Raw genomic sequence first — 22,835 nt, forward strand, 5'->3', positions numbered from 1 at the left:
GAGAAAGAGAAGGAGAAAGAGAAGGAGAAAGAGAAGGAGAAAGAGAAGGAGAAATAGAAGGAGAAAGAGACAGAGAGACAAAAATGTCCACCCTGAAGAAATACGTCCCCAACTTCCTCCTCCCCACCGACCACCCCAGACAGCCGGGCCGCATCTTCGACGTCCCGCTCCGCGGACAACTGTTCCACAAAGCCAGGCCGGAGGCGGGAAACGAGGCTGGCGTCGAGGAGAGCGAGCGTAGAAGGAGTTCTGTCGCTTCCACCGCCAACAACGACTCGAGGAGGGAGAGCTGGCATCCCGGCATGGCGTTTGAGGGGGTGAAGGCGAAGTTGCACTTCTAAAGCTAAATCGGGGAGAGGAGTAGTTGTCTGTATCACCAGATTGGGTTATTGGGTTGCTAAGTAGCGAGCGAGTTGGGTCTCTTTTTCGAAAAGGTTTGAGCACGTCCGGATGGAGCGGGGTTTCATGTATAATACTTCAAGTGGACGAATGAACGAAGCGTTTCACGTGGAGAGAATAAGACAATGCCATGTCAACAGGGTTCATTCCGCTCACTGTCTTTCCCGAATATGACTCTGCGCATCACAGCCACCGACGGACACCAGGTACCGACTGGTCAGAACTGATTGCTAGCTCTCTCATCAACAGACTTCCACTCCAAGGGTGTTTCGAGTGGTGTTGGTGTCGTGTCTCCTTCAAGCCATTTGTCGCAATGCCCGCCCGCTCATATTCTGAAACCAGCTCTTCGAGGTAAGGGCCCTCAAAAGGGATGGTGACATGTGCATCCCACGTCTTTCCTCGCTGGTCCTTTTCCACAATCAGCCTCCACATTCTGTGCATTCTTGGACATGTCCGAAAGTTGCGATGCAGCAATATCGTGCCTCTCGCCCTCACCACCTGAGTTCCATCCCTTTGTGTTCCACAGCAACCCCGAACGTACACCCCAGCAGAACATGAAAAAGTTTATTGCGTTTCGCGAGCCGAGACGGTGAGCCCAATGATCAATCACCATAGAACAGCCAGCTCGCGTGAGACATGAACCTACCCCATACTGATCTTCCGTGAAACAAGGCCCTCATGGTCAGAGGTAAATCACTCCAGGCTGCTGAACAGGTTCATGCTCACTCTCCTGTTTAAAACCGGCCGCCTTCTGGTCCTCCCATATAATGTCCGCCTGACGCTCCATGTCTGCAAGAAATTCCTTTGACATGGCGTATGGAGAAGGAATGAATGCCACAATGTGATCATGAAGTGTCTTTGCGGCCTTGAAAGCATCGAAGTATCTGGAGAAGTCGGCCTGGGTGATCGAATTGAGTACAGCTTCTCGACTAGCAACGACACCACCAGAAGCAGTCCCTGCCAACGCATGTGACAAGCGCGGCTCGACTTCGTCACGAATGTAACCGACAAGTGCTTCAACGTGGAGAGAAAGAAGTGGCAATCCGTCAGCGCGGACGAGAGAAAAGGAGCCCGACCTCCGTGAGGCCTTGGGGGATGACCCAAACCCATTCGTGCCCGCATAGTCTCTATCATTCGTTCGAAATCTGTGCATCGAAGCTGTTGTTTCCTGACGGCCAGTGGTTGTCGAGGTAATATCTCGCAGGAGAAACAGTGCATCGACGCTGTCAGGACCAACGTCTGTGGGTTCATTCTCTTCGTCCTGGGGAATCCAAGCGCCGTACTGATTGCGTTTTGGTTTCGGTGGAATGTGGGACCGGATCAGAATCGGAATTCCCAAAAGGTTGGCAATGCCACTACCCTCTGCTTGGAAGACGGAATCGCAGCCATCGAAGACCTGCTGGTGGTACTTTCCTTCAAGCTGATAGCTCGTGATGTCTTCGGGGCATGCGATCGCCGTCGTCACAAAGCGTTTCTCCAGAAGACACGAGTCTCCGTATCCCGAACGGTATGCCGAGCTGAAGAAGTCTGCGGCACTTCGTGAATCGCGCATATCGACATCTCGAAAGTGGTCGTGCCCACGAGCGCCAACAGTGCCACACATGAGAATTATTGGACCTTTGAGGTATTTTGAGCAGGCTCCTGACCGGGTGAAAGCTTGCACGGCCAGGTTCGGTGGTTCTTTGGACGTATCGTCCTTGAAGAAGAATCTGAGAAGATCCTTTTCATCACGACATGCATCCCGCGCTTGGATGCTGTTGTGTGCCAAGTAAATACAATCAGTCTCCCCAGCATGGTCAAAGAATGGCTTCGAATCAAATGTCTCAGAGCCTCCATGCACGATCCAGGTCTTGACCCAGACAAATTTGGGTGGTTGCTTGTCGCCAGGGAAGACGAGTGCCCGCCTAAAATCTACCAAGCCAACTTCAGGGAGAAAGTCGTAGAAAATACCGTCTATTCGCCCGTTCGCTTCTGTCACTTGAGGTTTGGGTTCCTGGAAGGATGGGCAGATGATTTTATGATTCTTCCAGTCAAGCTTTTGGCAGTCTACCAGGAGAATTAGCATTAAGCTCGTCAACTCAGCACTACTTTTCGTACTCTTGGAGCAATAGCGGGCGTCTTTGCAGCTGGAGCACACTTTGGTTCCGCGGCGTGGACACATGATACAGGTAGCCTCGAGAGGAAGCGGTCTCAACTCCATTGTGGGAGACACTGGAGTAGACCTTTTTGTTCTGGTAGAATCTGTCAGTTGAATCATCATCAGGGCATCATCGAGCGTGTTTACCTCGCAGTGTTAGAGATTGGATGACGAAGCGCTCAGCCTGCCAGCTAAACTTGTATCTAGTGAGGTGATTTTGATGATAGAGCTCTTTAGAAGAAAGGAGAAAGTAAGATAGAGAGTGAGAAGAGGGCGGAGAAAGGTCTCGAGGAAGAGAGCTTGTGAGAAGAGGAGAAATGGTTAGTGCTGAGGGATTTCAATTTCACTTCATCTTTAGTAGATTCAAAACAATGCCGCACCCAGGTCAGGTTTGAGTACGATTCTCAGATACACTTGGCGTTGCTCCCTTCTTACAAAATGAGACATGTAGCTTCGGCGTGTGTCCTGGACAATATGTTCCACTCTTTCGACGCAATAGGGCTGCTTTGTCTCCGTCTGAGTTCTCCCATGGTGATGTGCAGATATCCACAATCAACCAATTCTTCACGACGAATGAAGAAAGCAGAGGCCTGTATTTCTCTGGGGTCTAGAGCCAGCCCCTGGTCACCGATGCGTGTCTGGGTGCTGATGCCGGCATCGCTCAGGACTCTTGGTATCAATGGGGACGTTGGAGGGGGACGGTCATTTCCAGGTTCTCCAGGGCGAACAGCTGAAGATGGAGGTGGAGGAGAAGAGGAGGATGGGGCAGGACAAGAGATCGATCAAGTTAACAAAGTACCTGGTAGACAAGGCCAATTGGTACGTGGTACGTGGTAAGTGAGCTGGGAGTAACCCCCATGTTTGCACCATTTGTACCTGAGAAATGACGTCATTCTTGGCATTTCGCAGCCTCGCCTTCTGCCTCAGCCTCGCGTCCATCTCGTCTCCAGGTTTCTTCTTGCCAATCAGACTCGACGTTTCTGTGCGCACGCTGTCCACTTCCTCGTAGCGTTACTCAACTCTTGCAGGTATCCAGTACTGGACTGGCACATTCCCGGGGCAGAGCAGCATTGATGCCTCACCATTTACATTTCGTTAAGCAGCGACCTTCAACCACCGACCATGCTGCATCACAAGTGCCTAAAATCTTTGACGCCGTGGATAGCGCATCGATCTCATCGAGTACAGAAAGTATATCCAATCAAACTACGACCTCTGAAGCCAAGACAGACCCTCAGTCCGATGAGGTGCCCATACACTATGTGAACAACGTAGCATACAGGCGACAGAAAGCCAGTACCGAGAACGACCCTCTGATCGACACCACGGCTGCCCTGGCACTACATTCCAAGAAGACAGCCCGACTTCAAAGACGACAGCAAAAGAAGCAAGCCCGGAAAGTGCGGTCCGAGGTTCAGTCGTTCCTAGATCTCCCCCAGGAGTTACTGTCGATGATACTGAGCTTCCTGCAACCTTCTGATATTTTCAATTTGCTTCGCCTCAACCAGTCCATGCGCATGTTTATTTCAGATAACGAACGAGCAATTGCTGATGACATCATGAACCGTCACTATTGGGTCCTTAGGCAGTGCTTTCCGCCACCTGTGTCACTCGATCAAGTTCCTCCTGTAGCTCGACCAGCGCTTTTGAATGAGCAACGGCAGGGCCGGGGTCGAATCCACAAGATTCAATATCAACACATCAAACAGATCGATCCCTCGAGTGTGTGCACGTGTATGAGTTGCGTCCTCTCCTGGAACAATCTCAACATTGTCCTCGACCTTGCTCATTGGCAGAAGAACTTGGAAAATCGCGAACCTTTACCAATAATCCCGCCAGGACGCAATCCAGATTGGAATGTGAAACTTCTGGATCGACATGCTGCAATTGTTACGAAGGCGACGAGAAGCCCGCTCACCTATGCACGGATCCTGCAAATCCACCTCGACACAACTACCCGCACGATAATCCGTTTTGGCAAATGGGAAATGAAAAGAGACAAGACGCGAAGATCTGAGCCTCGCCTGTATCAGCTCGTTGATGCAGAAGCTGCCGCGGGCACTGATGAGTTTCTCGAACGCAAAGGACCACCCAGCTACCAACCGCTTTATATGCGCGATAATTATTACACCGTTGGGGCATTTGTGCCACACCGTAAGTGGGACAGGGACGAGCAGAAGTGGTACTACTACGCAAAATGGCCGCGTCCGCATGAGAATGATTTGAACTGGATCGTGGCGAGGTTCACGCCGAAATAATAATGACGAAGAAGCGGGCCTGCTTTGACGCCGGTATCTTTCTCAATTGATGCACCCATGTTTAGACTGCATGAACCGCCCATCCGACACGAGACTCGATACTTTGACCATGATCGAAGACTACCTGCTGTCAACTCTGAGATGCTTACAACATGGTTCGGCCATTCATGTTAGGCCCGAGTGACCGGATATCGGGCCGTTACCGGTCATGAGAAGCACTCCACCATCTGGTTACAGCCAATAACAAATGACGATCGTCATTGCGAATGAAGACTAATTCTAGCAAAGACTGATCCGTGACCGCTTTTTTTCCTGGTGAGCCTATATGATAACATGTTGGTCTCACACAGAGACGCCTCTGACAAGATCTCCCTAGCTTTTGTCAGGTGATTGCGGCATGTATACTGAACATTGTCCTGAGGCAAAGGGGGAGACAAGCTCGAAGAGAAACTCTTCGACAGGATGACTTCCCATGACGAGTCTGGCGGACATGCGCGCAAGAGCGAGACATCCGTGCACGCGACAGCACAGGAAGTCCAACACATTGACAGTGATGCCGTTCAAATAGACGTTGTGGTGCCAAACAAACAACTCGAGTCTCAGACTGAAGTTACCACAAGCGTCGAACGGATCCCAACAAATGACAGACCGTATTCATCGTTCACAAGTCGACAAAAGGCCATCATTGTCCTGGTGGCCACCCTCGGAGGAAGCTTCAGCCCGTTCAGCACTTTCATCTACTTTCCTGCCATCGATACCATCAGCCACGCCCTGGGTGTGAGCGTCTCCGATGTCAATTTGACCATTACCACGTACATGATCTTCCAAGGCATCTCGCCATCCTTCACTTCAGCCATAGCGGACGACTATGGTCGCCGACCAGCATACATGATCGGATTCACCATTTACCTCTTTGCGAACCTCGGCCTGGCCCTTAACAAATCCTACGCGGGTCTCCTGGTTCTGAGATGTGTTCAAAGTGCTGGGAGTTCTGGCCTCGTGACTCTGATGCAGGGCACCATGGCAGACATTGTCACCAGCGCAGAGCGAGGCAAATATATTGCTATTACCAGCCTGGCTAGCATATTAGCACCGAGTCTGGCGCCCATTCTCGGCGGTGTACTGGCTCAGCACCTGGGATGGCATTCAGTCTTCTGGTTCTTGCTGATCCTCGGTGGGGTGTATTTCGTGCCACTGGCGCTCTTCTTTCCAGAGACCTGCAGATCGGTGGTTGGAGATGGCTCGATTGAACCGCCGAAGTGGAACAGATGTCTGACGAATTTGTCGAAACAGCAGAAGAAATCGGAGGGAGAAAGCGGATCCCAGAAAGGCACTCCTCCCGAAGACAAACCTGAGAAGGAGAAGCCCAGTTCGCGACGACGGAAATGGGATGTCTTTGGCTCTCTCACTATTGTCGGTGATCCGGAGACCGCGATCTTGCTCTTGTACATGGGTATTATCTATGCCGGTTTCTATATCGTCTCAACCAGTCTCACCGTCCAGTTTCACATCATCTACGGGCTGAGCAGCACTCTGCAAGGACTGCTCTTCATCCCGCAGGTGGTGGGCACGATCTTGGCGACGATAACCAACACGAGGCTCCTCGATAGAAATTTCAAGCGACACGCGCTCAAGGCGGGATTGGAGGTTGACCGCAAGAAACAGGGCGACATGATCAAGATGCCGATCGAGCAGGCCAGACTTGAGATCGGAATGCCCTTTTTTGCCTTTGGGGCGGTCTCCATCGTCGTCTACGGATGGCTTTTGGAGAAGCGAGTCCACATTGCAGGACCGATTATCATGCTCGGCGCCATAGGGTACACCACGATGGTCGGGTTCAACACGATCAGCGTGTTGATCATTGACTTGCACCGGAAACGAGCAGCGACGGCCAGCGCAGCATCAAATCTTGTCCGGTGCCTTTTGGGTGCAGGGGCGAGCGCTGTTGCTAATCCGATGATTGAGGCGATTGGGAACGGGTGGACTCACACGCTTGTTGGGCTGGTCGAGTTGGCTACGCTGCCGCTCCTCATGGTGACGATGAGGGTTGGAATGAAATGGAGGGCGAAGAAGAGGGAGGATGGAGAGAAAGAGAGAGAGCAGACTGTATGATAGCTACATTTAGACTACTTGTATACAGTGGAGCATATCCATCAGGCTATTTAGAAGGCAGTCTCCCTTCACAATAGAAGGGACTTTGAACTGTACCTCGTACGGATAAGGCTGTCATCAAGCAAGCGTCCCAATCACCAAGCGCAAGGCTCGCACTCCACTTCACATGCGGACGACCACGAGGCTGCGCGAATTGAAAGCTTCGGCCAAAAACTGGGGACAGTTATTGAGCATGGTCATGCCACTCGCCCTCCTCCACCTTGAGCTGCCACACTCTCACTCAATCGGTCAATCAGCTACGAACTGATTACTACTCTCATCCTATCTACCTCCCTCCCTCTCCTTCGCTCCATCTCCGTCTCCGTCTGAATCGACAACGTCGCAGCTCAAGCCTCATCCCATCCTCGCCTCCTCGTCCTTCTCCGTCCTCCGCCGCCGCCACGATTTCCTCAGCCAGGTGCATTCATTGACTCCCGCACACACACACTAACACCCCGGTTCCGGGAGAAGAACGAGAAATAAAAACCAAAAAAAAAAAACTGCATGCCTACGAACCTTTGGTAGCAGGTGTGACGATGGCGACGGTTCGCAAATTCCTCGAGCGCACGCTGCGCGGGACGAATCTGGAAATCTTCAAGGTATTTTGTTCCCCGTGCTATACCATACTATATCCTATTGTACCCTACTCTATCCTACCCTATCATTACCTAGGATTCCATCAAGTACATTCCCACCCTTAGCCGTCCACGTCTGAATCTTGTTCCTCTTGATATTTTCTCACTCATACCAATCTTAACAATAATCCCCGCGTCGCTAACGTATGTGTGTGTTTGTGTGTCCGTGACAGTTCGGACTCTACCTCTCCTTCCCCATCGGGTACATGTACTACTTTGGCACGAACCTGGAGAACCGCTTCGCCGTGCCGGGCTTCTGGCCCACGCAGGACCAGTCGCACAAGATCCCCTACGACAAGGACGAGATCCGCGCAGAGATTGAAAGGCATCGAGAGCGGCTGCGGCAAATGCGCCAGAGCGATCAAAACCAGGGCCAGGGCCAGGGTCAGAGTCAGAGCCAGAGCCAGAGCCAGAGCCAGGAGTCGTCGCAGCAACAATAGCTTAAAAGAGGCCGCTGGAGAGTAGCAGGGCCAAGATGACTTTTGCCGGACCAGACAGAGGGACAGTGCCGGGAATCAGAGTGAGGCGAACGGCGTCAAGCGACTTGACGAGACGAGCATAAAGAGCAAGAGATGGTCGTTCTGAAATATCTTGGTCTTCGCCTCGCTTCGCTTCGATGTCCTGTCTCGGCCGGTCGCAGCAGCCATCAGCTGCAGCCAGAAGAAGCAGATGCCAGCCTGCACAGGGCCTCTACAGCTCCACTCCGCATTCTACAATGATCACATGCATGGCGCCGGCGCAACACCCCGGGGGAAGGGGGGAGAGTCAGAGAGGGGAAAAAGGGCCCTGCCTCCCTCGCTTCCGTCGTTCATGGGATACCTCATGCATGGGGAACTGTTCCATTGTACAATAACTACATTTATACGTCTTGCGTTGGTTATCCTCCCACGAGGCCAAAAAGTTCGAGCGAGGTACATACACTTATTGACCAGTTGGCGGCGGAATTATGGCCATCTTGAAAGACTGGCAGGACAACTATACAAGGCAATGGTGTTGCGGTTGATTAAAAGTCTGTATCTGTATCAATGCATGGAAGCAGTCCACTCAATCTAAAACACGCTTCACAAAAGTTCGAACAAAATCCGGGGCGCTCGCGGCCGCATGTCTGGAACAATCAGCGCGTGGACGCCATATCAAGATTGTTTCCCGTTAATGACAATATCTGGCAGCGATGCGCCGCGTACATTACAAATTTTCTCTTCTGAGTACCCCGTCCTGAACGCCATTACCATGTGTACTGCTCCAATTAAAGCACATAAGGGGTATCATCAAAGAATCAAAGTTCCCTCAAGGTTTCCCGGGCTGCTTCCACCGCACGCAAGGTTGGAGTCACCACCGACTCTATGGCTCCTGAAGCAACGCGCAAGCCATCTGCCGTGAGAGCAGCTGCTTCCTGTGACAGGTTTGTTGACGACTTGTAGGCGAATTCACCGGAAATATAGTAGCAGATACGGTGGTAAATGATGACGAGGTGGTTTGGGAGGTAGAGCGTTGCAGCCGTCACGAGTAGCGAGACCAGCAGGAACAGGATCAAATCTGGACAAAATCAAGTCAGAGATCTGAGCGAGCAAACGGAGAGAAGGAGAGCAGGAAACATACTGAAAATGCACTTTTCCGTCGGGGTGAGCATGTAGAGCGAGAAAGTGACTTCATATTGGTATTTCTTCAACTGCACCCAGTGCAAGAAGGACGACATCTGCGATCTCTTACCCTCCTTTGCGACTTTGGCATAGTCGGTGACAGGCATGGTAAAGGCAAGAAGAGGCATCGGCATGAGGTTCGAGCAGGACAGTCACAGGGGATTGAGGATCGCGACTTGCGGTGGTCGAGGATATATGAAGTTCCGAGTGTTTCTTCGGGCGGGTGAGTTTAACGGAGAGTCTGAAAGCCCGAGGGGAGGTAACAGTTGATCCCAATGAGGACAAGGGTCTCTATTGGAAAAGGTCGTGGTAGGTGATGAGGAACGAGCGCGGCGAATGGTAAACGAGGGTAAGGGTGAATGGCGAAGTTGGCGGTGGGCGAAAAAAGGAGGCTCGGCCCAAAACTCAGCGACGCATGACGCTGAGTGAGAAAAAAGGCTAGGGCGAGAGAGGGAGCAGAGGCGTGGTTGTCAAGGGTGCAGGAGGTATTGGATAGAGGCAAAGCGAGTGAAGAAGCGAGCGAAAAGGAATTTCTCTAGAAGTTCAAGGGGGAGATGTCGGTGTCGTGAGGTGTGAAGGAGCGAAGAAGAGCCCCGTTGGATTGAAAGATTTCTGTGCAAGTGACGCCAACGATCGCGCCTTTGTTTGGCGGGCTGTGGCGCCTTACAAGCAATAAGAAGAATTAACGCGCTGAGTAGATGCGAAAGGGGGAGGGGAGTGGGGGTGGTTTACCAGTAAAGTTTAGGTATGAGTACAGGGTGCAAAGGTAGCTTTAGGATCGCTAGATAAAAGAGGGGGGGCCTTGTGAGTGGATGGCACAGGGGGGTTCCCCGTGGCGTGAGCATGGATTCACGGCTACGACTACGATTAGTTACGAGTAGTTAGGTGGGTGAGCGGGTGGGTTATCAGCTAGGCACACTAAAGAATGTAATAGGCGGCGGGGAGGCGCTCGTGGCACCTGGAAATTCGGTGCTCTTGAGTCTGGACTCTATGTAGGCTTTGGAGGGTAGGTAAGCCTATTCTTCTTAGCCTCCTTGGCCTCGTTAGGTAATTTCGTCCCCTAGTCATCACTTTACACCCCGTGCCCCCCTTAGCAAGTACTGGCAACTACATACACGGGGTCTGCGAAGGTACGCCCAGTATGTACATATCTCTATACCAACCACATCGTAGCATGCACCGATCCATTTTGCACCATGTATAACAATTCCACTGCACAGTCTGGTCACATCTTCTTAATCTCGTACAAGCTCTAGCTCTTTGTCCTGTATATCTTCGCCCCATCCTCCACGACCTCATCTCACATCTCACATCTCACAGTTCGGCACGGAGACGATTTTTCTCCTCGACGACCGTCGGTGTCAGGCTCTTTCCACCACACTTCATAAGGACAAGGACAGACACCGAGTCCGTGCCGGGGTCATCTTTGTGCATACTTGGCATGAAATGCCCTCTGGCGGCTCGGAGCGGGAGTCATCATAGTACCTAGGTAATCTCAATCTCGTTCTCATTTGCTTGATTACTCGAAGCTTTTCAGGCATCAGCATTGCAAAACCCCCCCTTCTGCTGCGGACTGGCTTGCCTGAACAACACCATGATGCAACAAAAGGAGGTCGACTCGACAGAGGTGTGTAAGTCCATTTTGCACTGCCTCGCTGACTGATTGATCTACCACCTCTAAAATTTATCCGGCCGTGTCCGGCTATCTGGGTCTCGGTTTTATCGATGAATGTGGTAAGGGGTGTTGGTTTGTGCTTGTCGGGAGAGGACGGTGCGTGAGTATTGAGAACTCCCATCTTTGAAACGGCATGGTCCTTGCGTGGTTTTGTTGGTTCTAGCTTGAGGACGGCACAAGCATGAAGGAGTCGACGCCGGAACTGAAAGGCCAACCAACTTGTCGTGCCGTCAAGGGCTCTCATGGTGAACGCGTGCTACATGCACAATCGGGTTGCTCATCATTTCAACGGTGAACCAAGAATTGGGGGCCAAGTGGCTGGAACGTGAGACAATCCCACAGCCTTACATCCAAGTTTGCAGCCTTGTCCGAATAAGGCTGAAAAAGAGACATTGGCTCCTTTCTTTCCATATATTCAGGCCTACGGCCCACCAAATCCTCCGACGCCCGAGAGATTCGGTTTCCATCTACTGCGTACACACCTGGACCATCGCTCAGCTGAGAACAGAACGAGAGGCCCACGGAAATGGCTCCGCCGGAAGCAGTGAGATGCATATGGGAGCTCCTTTTAGCAAAAACTGTCGAACCCCGCGACTACTTCTCTTGAGGTAGGAAGTGAATCCACAGTGATATCGTTTGTTTTGTTAGGTCGTGACAATGTTCTGTGCTCTATCCCTGCATCCGTCTATTTCTTTTTCCTCCAGACTCTACCCAAAAAAGTCCAGCCCCATGCACGTGGCTTCTCTACTACTCTAGTTCCCCTAAAGATTGCTCATACTCTCAGAGAAAGAAGGGGGAAAAAGGAGCCAGCTGCGAAAAGAAAAGCTTTGATGCTTCCTCCCCTTACCCCAGTCTGCTCTTGCTCCATTAAATCATCAAGCCTTGCCATCAGAGAACTGTACGACGGCCCACTTCCCACTCCACGCCCACTTCCTCGCCCCGGTGTCGCCGCCGCCGCCCTCGGTCGCGCGGATCTCTTCGTCCTTGCCTTCAGGCAACCCGACTACGACGTCGGCCTTGCATGTCCGCAGCGCGAGCACTCTGAGGCCCGACGACGGACCGAGTGGGCCGATGGCTTCCGTGAAGGGCGTGGTGGCGGGCCAGGTAGCCTGTAGCGTCGTAGACGTTTCACCTTAGTTTACTCACTCTCCTTGAGACTCTGTGCCGTGCGTGGGCAAGTAGTAAAAAGGGAGGGGGTGGATTGGGGGTTTCTGTGAGTAAGGTCGGAAGCGGGAAATAAGGGGTTTAGGGAGGTAAAGGGGACAGTTGAAGGTGAGAAAGGGGGAAAGGGGTAACATACATCTCCAGTCAACTTTCTGTAATTCAAATCGCCCTTGAAAATCACCAGTTCGCTCTCCTTGAGATCCTCGACCAAGCTCGGCGCCACGTGCGGCATGCGCCAGAAGCTGCCCGCGTGGGTCCAGAACCGGTTCGGCCGGAGGATCAGTCTGCCCTCGCCGTGCAGGTCGCTCCAGTCGTCGAAGAGGAATTTGATGTTGGCGGCCTCTTCGTCGGACAGAGGCGCCGGCGATGACACGCCGGTACCGTGGCTGTGGTTGTGGCTGTGGTCGATCTTCTCGTAAAACGCTTTCGGGTCCGCCATGGCTTGCAGCAGGGCTTGGAAGTCCTTGGGCACGACGTCGCTGACGAACCACGGAATGTCCTTGGGGTGCAGGACGACCTCGGTCGCCAGGCCCGTGGCGAGCAGGTACCCCGCCAGCACGAGGTCGACAAAGAGCTCAAAGCCGGCGTTGTCCAGGACGATGTCGACGCGACGCTGGGCCTTGCCGGCGCGGTGGGCGGCGTTGAGCACCTCAAACGCCCGGCCCAGGTCGTTGACCAGGATGTTCTTCTCCGACTCCTTGCGCGCGCTGCTGCCCTGCAGCTTCTGGATGTCCTCGTACGTCAGGCTGGTGAGCAGGGACAGGTCGGTCGCGTTCCCCCACAGGCAGATCTCGGCCATCTCCACGAACAGCAGCTTCTCGGCCTCGTCGATCTGCTGGGGGTCCGTCACCCCCTCGGCGACGGGCGCCCGGGCTTTGGACGACCGGATCTGCGTCATGATCCCGCGGTACTCGGCCGCCAGCTCCAGCACCGCCGGCCGCGACGATTTGAACGTCTCCATCTTCTGCCGCTGGAACGGGTCGTAGTCCCGCCAGAATTTGCTCTTGGCCGTCGAGAACAGCGTCGCCATTCGCCGGTACAGGTAGCATTCCGAGAACAGCCACTCGACATTGTGCCACGTCGGCGGTCCCCGCGCCGCCAGCTCCTGGTTGTATCCCTCGACGTCCGGGAACCCGTCGTCGGGAATTGGTGACAAAGTCCGATTGTGTTGCAGCTCGTACTTCAACGACCCTAGTGTTGAGATGATGAATTTACCCTCGGCCAAGGCATCTTTTTCCGAGTCTGGCAGCTGAGAGACGGTCCGGTGCACATCGTCTATGGCGCCTGTGACTATGGCCGGCCATCGCTCCCGCGCAGATTTGTGAGCAAAGGACGTGGGGTCGGACGTCTGGTAGGTTGGGACTTTGGGATCGTACTCCATTGAGCCGTCTTAGGCAGAGAGACACACTGTCAGAAATCACGAGTGAAGCCCTGTTTTCCCTTTTGCCTTCTATGCGAGCAAAGATCTGGGACAGAGTCTGGGTGATATAGAATTGATGAACTTGTCCATGGCACAGATTTAAGTTTTGGTTGAGCGAGCCTCGCCCAAACTTGCCACATGCGGTAATGCCAAGCACCAATGATATTACGAGGATGCGCATCAACGAGGCTGAGGCTCTTACTCCAACGACAAACGCTCTGTAGAGAAGGGAACTCGACATGGCCATATATCACGAGGGCGAATATCCCACAACTAGTCTCGCCATCTTGTTCTATATATTTATTTACCGTATGTGATCTCAGCCTCATCCAAAATCCATGCGTAGTTCAATGGCCGGCTTCGCCTGCACATTGTCTTCCGAAGTCGCCTCCTGTTTTTGGCCAACTCCAGCGGCACGCAGTAGGTTTTCCAAATCTGAACGCTGTTCCTCGTCCAATAACCCGACCGTCATTTTGAACGCTAGCTGATCAGTCGCCGCCAACTCGAGTAATCTTGCGGCGCTCTCTTTCCGCACACCGTCCGAGCTACTGCCTTTGGGGATCTGTTTAGCACGAAGCAGGATCAACGGCACCAATATGGGCATGGCAGCAAATCGCCCCGGAATTTTGATAGACGCCACGGCTGCCACCAGAGCTTGTGTCAGTGCTGTCTTGACATTCTCTGGATCCTCTGCTTCCGGATCGCTCACGTATGGTACCAGCCGCGACCAGAGGATTCTCCCAACTGCGTCATCGCAAGGTGTTTTCGGATTCGTGACAAGCAGCGACCGCATACAGCCAGCCGCGATTTTGGCAAGACCCACGTCTTGGAGGCAATCGAGCAGCTCCGAGAGTGATTTTGTGATAAGCTCGTCGTTGGCTGGAACGACCGAGCTAGCCGTGGTGAGCAATATGGTCATGGAGAGCAGAGTATTCTTCGCACAAGTGATCGCATACTCGTTCTCTCGTCGCTGGGCCACAGCCAAGATTGACAGCATGCGGTACAGGCAGCCGCGGATGAGCCTCGAGTTGACTTCATCGGAGCCGGACTGAACAACGTCCTGCAAGAAGGCTTTAAAGATGGGCATGGTCTGGGGGAGCACCTCATCCTGACACACGCCAGTGGCAAGAAGGGTACAATAGCTGTGAATGATACAGGCATGGAGATCAGCCCGAATGATGGCGGGAAAGATTGAGGCCACATCCACCAGCGCCTGGAAGCAAAGTCGCACGAGGGCAATGCCATCGTCCCCAAGTTTTCGAAAGGCAGGGCCAGGCGGATCTTCGAGGGTCGGTATGAGACCTGTCAAAACCAGAATGATGATTCTTGTCAGTTCAAAGAGCTGTTCAATGTCGTCCGAGAGCTTTTCGTCCCGATCTTGGGTCTTCGCTGCGACGTGATCCAATGACAAATTCCGGGCTATTTCAACGAGGACGCTCTGTGTCTCCCGCGTACTCGTGAGAGCAAGTCGGTCCAGGGTATCCGTGGTTTCATTGAATACTGCCTCCTCGTAGATTGCATTGCCACACACTTCAGGAGTCAGGATTTTCCTGAGAGCCTGCAGGATTGATAGCGCCTGCGAAGGATCTTCCCTCGCCTGTGTCACCAGGGCTTCAAAGGCGAGTCCAAAAAGGATGAAAAAGAACGCCACGGGCTCCTCACGGAAGCTCATGTCTCTTCCAGGGGCGGCAGCTTCGTCTGCGGGGCCGTCGACTGCATAGTTGCGTTTGTTATCGAGTGCGTCAAACACAGACTCACTGTCCTTTTCTACAAGTACAGCAATGGCGTCCACAATGCTCAGCCAATTCTTCTGATAAAACTTCAAGCGAACTTCTCGATTGAAGGAAGCGTATCGTTCGTCCAAATTACCGCCCGCAACCTCACCTCCGAGCGTATCCGAAATTTCTGGCTCAAAGCGTAAGCCAGCAAACTCTTGTAGCGACGTCAGCCAAAGTGGCGCAAGTTTGGGAATGTACGGCTGCAGGATTTCTTCCAGAAACGGTTGCTCGGAACTTGCAAGTTGCAGCTGTGCCCAGCCAGACAAGATGCCCATCTTAAGCATAGCCTGTGCATTTGGGCTAAGGTTTTTCAGATCGCCAATTGCTGGTTCGGGGACAGGTTGAGTCAGGTTGTCGACCCCCATGGCAAGAACCTTGAAGATACGGCCCATACGTTCCGCGTTGGTCACTATCCCTGTGGCAACAAAGGTAGCGCAAACGCCAATGGCCTCGGCAGCTAGTTCGGGAGACGAGTCCGCCGCGAATGCTGGCGTTAGAGCTGAGCTGATTTGGGCTTGGTACTGCTCGAGCAGGGACGCCTCCAAGAAATCAGGATCCGGAGTCTTGCCAAAAAGCTTGAGGATCTGATCAATGATGCGAAGACCCCAGATGCGAAGCTCGACCACGTTGGCAGTCGAAGCCGAAAAGGCAACGCGAATCACATCCGCAATCTTGCTCTGCAACACTTCTTCGGCCGAAATGACTCGATCCGGCGACATGGCGGCTTGGATGATGTCCATTGATTCGCTGAGCAGTCGCATAGCAAAGTCTCTTGTCTGCCAGCGGAGGAACTCTTGACCTTCTGGTGCAGCGTCGGGCGCATCGCCTTGCGCGGCGGCCGCTGCAGCAGCAAAGCCGGCGACTTCTTCATCTGCCAGGTCTGGCATGGCCGTTTTTGCTGTCGCGACGCGCGATGGTGCCGATGCCTTTGTTCTTGTCCTGGAAAGTATGCTCTGACATTTGTCGATCCATGCGGCTGTGTCAACGAGGATGGTCTGCTGCATCCAATTCTGTAGCATTCCCTGCAAGGATTTGTTTTCCGGGTTGTCGTCCAAACGTGCCCACAGATCGTCGCCCAGCTTAGAAGTCGCTACACGCGCGACTTCAGAGGAATTTCTCTTCATCAATTCCCCAAGACCTTTTATAGCAGCGGACTGGAGGAGGTCCTCGTCAGACGAAATATTCGTCTGCAAATCTAGGACGTATTTAGCAAATTGAAGATGCGCCGGCGCATACATGCAGAGATGGCGAAGGCATTGGTAACTTGCACTCCGCAATCGTGCCGAAGGCTCTTTTTGCAGGTAGCCAATCAGTACCAAGATCAAATTGCGCGCCTTGGAAACATCTTGCAAGTCAGGCCCCAAGACGTTGATGATGCTGTCAACACATTGAGCAAGTGCCAAAGGCGTGAAAAGCTCAAGCTCCAGATTTGATGTCGCCACAGATACAGCTTCCTCGTTGTGAGTGTCACTTGAGTATAGTTGAGCAAGCAGACCCAAAGTGCTCGTCGCGTACGTGGAAAAAGCCAGCCCAGCAGACTCGGCAACCAGAAGCAGTCCTTTGAGAGCCCAGTAATGAACGATCGTGTGACTGTCACTGCATAATGATAGGAGGACCCCGACGATAGACTTGATGTGAAGGCTGGCTGCCATGGCGCCTACTTCCGAGTGAATATATCCGAGCGCAAGAGCACAACCAGCACGAGCGCTCGGATCGCGATTCGCCACAATTGTGTCGATGAGGACTTTGACCTCCCTGTTGGTGAACTGGGTCCCAGCGAGATTGCATATGCGGCCTATAGCACGAGCGGCTATATGTCGTAGGATGGGATCGGAGTTGCACAGGTATCGGTCCAAAAGTTCAGTGATGACTTGTCCCACTGCCCCGACATGCATTTTCCCAGAGTTGTATGGGGTTTCGTTATTCGCAACTGCGAGTGCGCATAGGAACGCGAGGGCGGTATTGATTTGCATGGCTGCCTTCCTGCCGGGTTCACGTTGCAGAGGCTGCGAGACAGCAGTAATTAGCTGCTCCACGGTGCTCTCTTGAATTCGGGGCGATTGAAGAGGCAACGATATAGCGAAGAGCTTGATTGCCAGATTCACACAAGATGTCGCGGGCGAGCTTATCTCGGCCTCGTCCAGTCGATTATCTGGCCTTGAGAGTAAGGCGGGATCGTGTTCAACCGCTGGCAAGGCAGGACACCGAATTAGGATATCTGGTACAGAAATCTCTTGTTCGGTGTACGTGTCAGTGCTCGGTTCATTATGATTCTCAAACGGCAGGTAGGTATCGAAACTGTCTGCCAGGTTGCTAACGCCAAAGCTCCAGTTGTCTTCCGTGGCCCACAGGCCCTCGAAGTTGCTTGCAGTATTTGCCAGTGATGCTTCTAAGCTTTTCAAGACTGGCCGTTCTGGATCGGTGAACGTCCTCATAGTAAGACCTATCAAATCCGAATGAGACACAACATCGCCTTGGTCAAGGTGCTTCAAGCTGACTAGGGAAATGAAGCTTTGCAGTACACGTCGGCGGAGCAATATGGCGAAATCCTGTAGCTGAAGGGTCGGTACCAATCGGTGAGACACATCCTCTGACTCCCGCGCAGGTGGCAAGCTGTCGAGGAAAAGGATAGTATTGTGCAGCATGGTTGAAATTCGCTTCGACCCGTCTGTCGTGACTAGACCGCTGCACGAGGAGAGAAACATGAGCAGAGCACTCAGAGCACATTCGCGAACATGGGATAAAAAGCTCAGCTCCAAATGCCCTCTTTTTGCGGCATTTTCGTGGGTCAACGGAGGAGGCAAAGCATTTCGCCAGAGCAACATGAGCTGGTTCATGTGAACTTTTACGAAACTTGGTCCCAAGCTCATCAGGCCCCCAATCAAGGTCCACGCGACCTGCACCTGCATAGCTGAAAGCCGCAGTTCGGCGGCTGCACTGGACTTCAATAGGTCGGTTGCAAAGGTGAAGATGGCAGAATACGTCTGGACGGAGCCATATAGGGGTCTCTGCCGTGCACAACTTACAGCAACTGCTATGGCTGCTGCAAACCCAATTGATTTTCGGTGCGGTTGTTTGGCATCTGACGGCTGAAACTCCTTTTGCAATTGTGACATGGCATGCTCGATAGTGCGCATGAGCTGATTCGGACACGCAAGAATGAAGGCCCTGAAGCATTGAGCGGCATGGCTTTGTACCGTGTGATTCGGGTGTTGAATGACTTGAAAAAGGGCTTCTCTGCATGAATCTTGGAATACGCTGGCAGCTGGTCCTAGGCGCAACAACAAGTCTGTCAAAGTACCCAAGGCGCCAGCAAGAATCCGCTTTGACGGTTCGCGTCTTTCCGGCAGCACTTGAGGGTAGTTCTTGATAACATCATTAATCAGGTACCGCGCCGCGTTGACTTGGGCGTTCTCCGTCAACAGGACCGTAACATCGGCAAGGATCCACTGGACCAGCTTCCGGGTGAGGAGCAGTCGATGACGGTTGAATGATATAGTTGGGTGGTTCAACAGGTCCGCGTATGTATGTACAGCTATTGAGGCATAATTCTCCTCCAACGTTTTCCGAGGCAGTAAATGGAGCAGATATTTGTAACAGATGGCAATGCCTGCACGAGATCTGTTCGTTGTTGACGCACGGCAATACTGTTGCGACAGAACACGAAGAACTTCGTCCAAAGAAAGTGTCAGCCGCATAGACGCTTTCACCTGTCCCGGCGAAGGTGAGCCGGGCCGTTCAGACTCGACTTCCTCGTCCAGGTCGTCTCCCGGTTTCTTGGACCGTTTCGGTTTCCGTAAAACCGGCACCTCGGCGGAACCGTGCGAAGAATACGCTTGATTCAGCGCAGCCGCCAGGGCGGCGGCGGCAGCATGCCTCACGGATGGCGCAGAACTGTCAAATGCTTTCCAAAATGTTGTCTTGAGGCTGTCAAAGTCATTCGAGTTGTTGAAATAGCCGGTTTCACTGACTAGGCTGCGGAGACATGAACACGCACACCTCTGGACAAAAGTCGATTTGTCACTTGTTGCAGCGTGTCGCGCTTGTTTCCAGATATCCCGCGCAACATGCTCATCCAGACTTCGCTTGATTCCAATGATCAGTCCGCCGAGGGCTCGGAAGACGCACCCTCTGACTCCGGCATGGGAAGATTTCAAGAGTTTTTGTATGGTTGCAACCGTGAGCCCCGAGAGACTAACAGCACTGTCTCCCGCCGCGCGAAAGAGGGCTCCCAGACAAACAAGGGCCGCATGTTTGGATCCCAACTCCTTATCCGTCTTTCCTGCGTTCAAGATCGCTAAGAGATCGTTGATCGTCTCGTAGAGTAGACTGTGGCTGCCGCGACTGAAGACATCTGCTAGGATTCTTCCGAGGCCATTTCGAATCACGCGGGACGGGATTGGAGAACCGAGTCCAATGATCTTGATGACTTCCTTCTTGATTGAAGCTTGATGGGGGGGTAAGGCCTCTGCTGACAACTGTTCGACATGGCGCTGGAAGTCGGAGACAAAGGTTAACAGGTATAGGTCTTGCTGCTCGGTCGGTAGGGCGTGAAGCTTTGAGACGTCGAGTTCAAGGTTGGAGGTGCCATTGACCGCAGGCGCAGTTTGCGGCGCGGGAGCGGCAGCAGTTGTCGCCATTTGTCAAGGGTTTGAAAGATGCGAACGCCCTCGATGGACGAACGCTGCGATAACCACTCAGTAACATATATGCAAAGCACGAAGAACGCTCAAAGTCTCTGTTGGCCGTGCTCCAGAACTTCAGCCTGCCAACTGCATGTCTGTCCTGAAGCCATTTACGTGCCAGATCCGTCGCGCGATTATTATTCTGCGCTAGAGTGGCCGAATGCCTCGCCATAGACTTGGCAATATTACTGCGGCGGAGTATTTGGTGATAGTGGCAGAATCGATCACCGAGTTGAGAAGACGAATGGCTTCCTGCTCAACCTTTACTATTTACTTCATATCGAGCACATGAACAATGTATTCACATGAAATTCATACCGTTTGTAGTCGGGAGATTGAACCACGCGAATCTTGTCTTACACTTTGATGCCATATCCGAGTCATCGGCTGGAGGCTACAAGCTTATTTCTTTGACGAGGATCCATGTTGCAAGATGTTCAGTTATTTTGGCCTAGCTGCAAGTTTATGAGGTGGTCTTCTTCAAGTACAGGGTCTGAACGTTGCAGTACGCCTTGAGACCAGCAAGACTCCACTCGAAACCAAGACCGCTCTCTTTGTGGCCACCAAAAGGCGCGTTGGGGTCGACCTCAAGATGGGTGTTAACCCAGACGCTACCAGCATCAATCTGTCGGGCGATGCGAGTGGCTTGCTCCAAATCGTTAGACCACACCGAAGCACCGAGGCCCATCTTGGTATTGTTGGCGCGAGCAATGACATCGTCTTCGTCAGACCAGGTCATCAGTGGGACAATGGGGCCGAATGGTTCCTCGGTGGCGATTCTGGAGTCATCCGCGGGCTTGTCGATGATGGTAGGTGTGATGAAGTAACCAGGTTTGTCCTCGTTCTTCCCGCCAACTGCGACGTTCCACTTCTCCTTTTCAATGTCGCTGAAGAAGGTCTATTCAAGACGTTAGAGAAAGAGGGTACAACGACAGGGTGAATTGTCCACGCTCGGCTCAAGACATACCTTGACTTTTTCGTATTGCATCTTGTTTTGAATGGGTCCAAGGAAGACTCCCTCCTCGGTACCGTCACCAACCTTTAGTTGCTTGGTGAACGCAACCATGGCATCTCTGAACTGGTCGTGGATATCCTCGTGAACATAAATGCGCTTGATGGCCAAGCAAATCTGGCCCGAGTTGAGGAAGGCAAGGGTAGCAATCTGGTCGGCAGTGTTAGCGACTGACCCTTGGTTGGGAGATGAGGTCAAAACTGGGTCATACCTTTTGGGCAACGGCGTTGATATCAACATCCTTACAGACGATGGCCGGATCTTTACCACCCCTAGAAATGTGAGTCAGCCCCAGGGCACACAGATGCTTCAAGTTTCACACTTACAGTTCCAAAGTCACTCGCTTCAAGGTCTTAGCTGCGCTCTCCATAACCTTCTTTCCGGTAAATGTCGAGCCAGTAAAGCTGATCTTATCGGGGCCAGGATGGCTCGTCAGCCAGGGTCCCAGGTTGTCATCACCGCTCAGGACTTGGAGGACACCAGGGGGGAAGAATTGTTGGCCGAGTTCACCGAGCTTCAAGTCGCAGTATGGCGTGAAGGGCGATGGCTTGATGATGATGGGGTTGCCAGTCAGGAGTGAGGGAGCAATCTTGCCGCAGGCGAGATGGACGGGGAAGTTCCACGGTACGATGCCCACGGCGACTCCGAGAGGTGTATAGCGGACAATGATCTTCTTCTCGTCATTCTCTTCCACCACCTCCTCCTTCAGTTCGAGTTTGGACAGGGCTCGGAGCCAGTGGACACCGGTATGGATCTCGCCAACAGCGAATTGAAGCTGTGGTTCATGGCACTTAGCATTCGGAACGTTCGACCATCCCAGGGAACTCTTACGGGCTTTCCTTGCTCTTGGGTCAGGAGCTTTCCAAAGTCATTGGCGTACTTTTCCAGGGCATCGGCGAAGGCCAGGACAGCCTCTTTTCGCTTCTCTAACGGAGTCTTTGACCAGGTCTTGAATGCTTCCTTGGCAGCAGCTACAGCATCATCGACATCCTTTTGGGTCGAGACGGGCACTTCTGGATTGGGCTTGCCAGTCGCGGGGTTGATGCCGTGTCTGGTTTGCTCTGTGGTGGTCGATTTGCCATTGATGGTGTTGTAAAAGCCGTTGAACACGTCAAAGCCTGGACCTGAGATCGAACCCATCTTGAGAGGCGGCACTTTGTTTTAACGTCAGGTTTCAGAAAAGACTACTGGCACTCAAGAAAACAAGGGTGGAAAGAGGGATATATCGTCAACGGAAAAGCCACTGCAGCGCAAACTCTCTTTATGAAAGCAGCGTCGACACTACAAAGACGAGGGGCAACACGAGCGCGGGGCATATTGGGTCCGGGTCAATCATCCTCGGAATAATGCCACGATAATGAGGTTTCTAGATGCATCGACGGGGATAAAAGTCTGGATGGATCGCAAAGCCCATCACGCGGCCGCACCCCAGCTACACTTGCTACACGAACTCGACCCCTCCCGGGCCTCGGATGCCCACTCTGTCGACGTAAAGGGGAAAGGCGAGCATTCCGGACCGAGGTTAGCCTCGTGGCGGAGGTGGCCCAAGGTGGCCTTAGGAGGGCAAGGGGGCCTTCTAGCCAATGGAAACCTCATACAAAAGGAAAAAAGAAGGAGTCGTCACTGAACATCTCCTTGGTTCTGACTCTTCATTCCTCATCGCTCCCTCTTAAGTCCGAGTCAGAAAGCACGACTCGTGGCTCGGACGAGGCCTTGGTCGAATCGTCAACGTCAAGACAAGGTCAGAAGCCCAGGTCCAGTCAGGGACGAGAGGGACAAGACAGACATTAGTCACCACTTTCACAAAGAGGGACCAGAATTTCTTCGACTGGGTCGCCTTCCCCTGCTCTCCCTGTGTTCGGAGGGTGGTGACTGGGACTT

At 52.8% G+C, this 22,835-nt stretch overlaps 9 protein-coding genes across 9 annotated transcripts; 4 read left to right on the forward strand and 5 right to left on the reverse strand.

The window, feature by feature from the left end:
- Positions 1-83: 83 nt before the first annotated feature.
- Positions 84-341, forward strand: Z517_10422 (uncharacterized protein; the record flags this gene model as incomplete). Its single annotated transcript, XM_013424034.1, has 1 exon — positions 84-341. One exon carries the CDS (start codon positions 84-86, stop codon positions 339-341), a length of 258 nt encoding a protein of 85 aa, XP_013279488.1.
- A 740-nt stretch (positions 342-1,081) lies between these two features.
- Positions 1,082-2,599, reverse strand: Z517_10423 (uncharacterized protein; the record flags this gene model as incomplete). The annotated part of the gene is made up of 2 exons (XM_013424035.1): positions 1,082-2,445; positions 2,497-2,599. The coding sequence occupies 2 exons, from the start codon at positions 2,597-2,599 to the stop codon at positions 1,082-1,084; spliced, it is 1,467 nt and encodes a 488-aa protein (XP_013279489.1).
- Positions 2,600-3,609: 1,010 nt separating this feature from the next.
- Positions 3,610-4,794, forward strand: Z517_10424 (uncharacterized protein; the record flags this gene model as incomplete). The annotated part of the gene is made up of 1 exon (XM_013424036.1): positions 3,610-4,794. The coding sequence occupies one exon, from the start codon at positions 3,610-3,612 to the stop codon at positions 4,792-4,794; it is 1,185 nt and encodes a 394-aa protein (XP_013279490.1).
- Positions 4,795-5,256: 462 nt separating this feature from the next.
- Positions 5,257-6,906, forward strand: Z517_10425 (uncharacterized protein; the record flags this gene model as incomplete). Its single annotated transcript, XM_013424037.1, has 1 exon — positions 5,257-6,906. One exon carries the CDS (start codon positions 5,257-5,259, stop codon positions 6,904-6,906), a length of 1,650 nt encoding a protein of 549 aa, XP_013279491.1.
- A 575-nt stretch (positions 6,907-7,481) lies between these two features.
- Positions 7,482-8,020, forward strand: Z517_10426 (uncharacterized protein; the record flags this gene model as incomplete). The annotated part of the gene is made up of 2 exons (XM_013424038.1): positions 7,482-7,544; positions 7,754-8,020. The coding sequence occupies 2 exons, from the start codon at positions 7,482-7,484 to the stop codon at positions 8,018-8,020; spliced, it is 330 nt and encodes a 109-aa protein (XP_013279492.1).
- An 836-nt stretch (positions 8,021-8,856) lies between these two features.
- On the reverse strand, positions 8,857-9,327 carry Z517_10427 (uncharacterized protein; the record flags this gene model as incomplete). Its single annotated transcript, XM_013424039.1, has 2 exons — positions 8,857-9,116; positions 9,180-9,327. 2 exons carry the CDS (start codon positions 9,325-9,327, stop codon positions 8,857-8,859), a joined length of 408 nt encoding a protein of 135 aa, XP_013279493.1.
- A 2,443-nt stretch (positions 9,328-11,770) lies between these two features.
- On the reverse strand, positions 11,771-13,440 carry Z517_10428 (uncharacterized protein; the record flags this gene model as incomplete). Its single annotated transcript, XM_013424040.1, has 2 exons — positions 11,771-12,004; positions 12,196-13,440. The coding sequence occupies 2 exons, from the start codon at positions 13,438-13,440 to the stop codon at positions 11,771-11,773; spliced, it is 1,479 nt and encodes a 492-aa protein (XP_013279494.1).
- Positions 13,441-13,804: 364 nt separating this feature from the next.
- On the reverse strand, positions 13,805-19,897 carry Z517_10429 (uncharacterized protein; the record flags this gene model as incomplete). Its single annotated transcript, XM_013424041.1, has 1 exon — positions 13,805-19,897. The coding sequence occupies one exon, from the start codon at positions 19,895-19,897 to the stop codon at positions 13,805-13,807; it is 6,093 nt and encodes a 2,030-aa protein (XP_013279495.1).
- A 508-nt stretch (positions 19,898-20,405) lies between these two features.
- On the reverse strand, positions 20,406-22,094 carry Z517_10430 (uncharacterized protein; the record flags this gene model as incomplete). The annotated part of the gene is made up of 5 exons (XM_013424042.1): positions 20,406-20,840; positions 20,910-21,104; positions 21,166-21,226; positions 21,281-21,729; positions 21,786-22,094. 5 exons carry the CDS (start codon positions 22,092-22,094, stop codon positions 20,406-20,408), a joined length of 1,449 nt encoding a protein of 482 aa, XP_013279496.1.
- Between the last annotated feature and the right edge of the window lie 741 nt (positions 22,095-22,835).

This window comes from Fonsecaea pedrosoi (genome assembly GCF_000835455.1).
Source record: "Fonsecaea pedrosoi CBS 271.37 unplaced genomic scaffold supercont1.7, whole genome shotgun sequence".
Classification (NCBI taxonomy): Eukaryota; Fungi; Ascomycota; class Eurotiomycetes; order Chaetothyriales; family Herpotrichiellaceae; genus Fonsecaea; species Fonsecaea pedrosoi.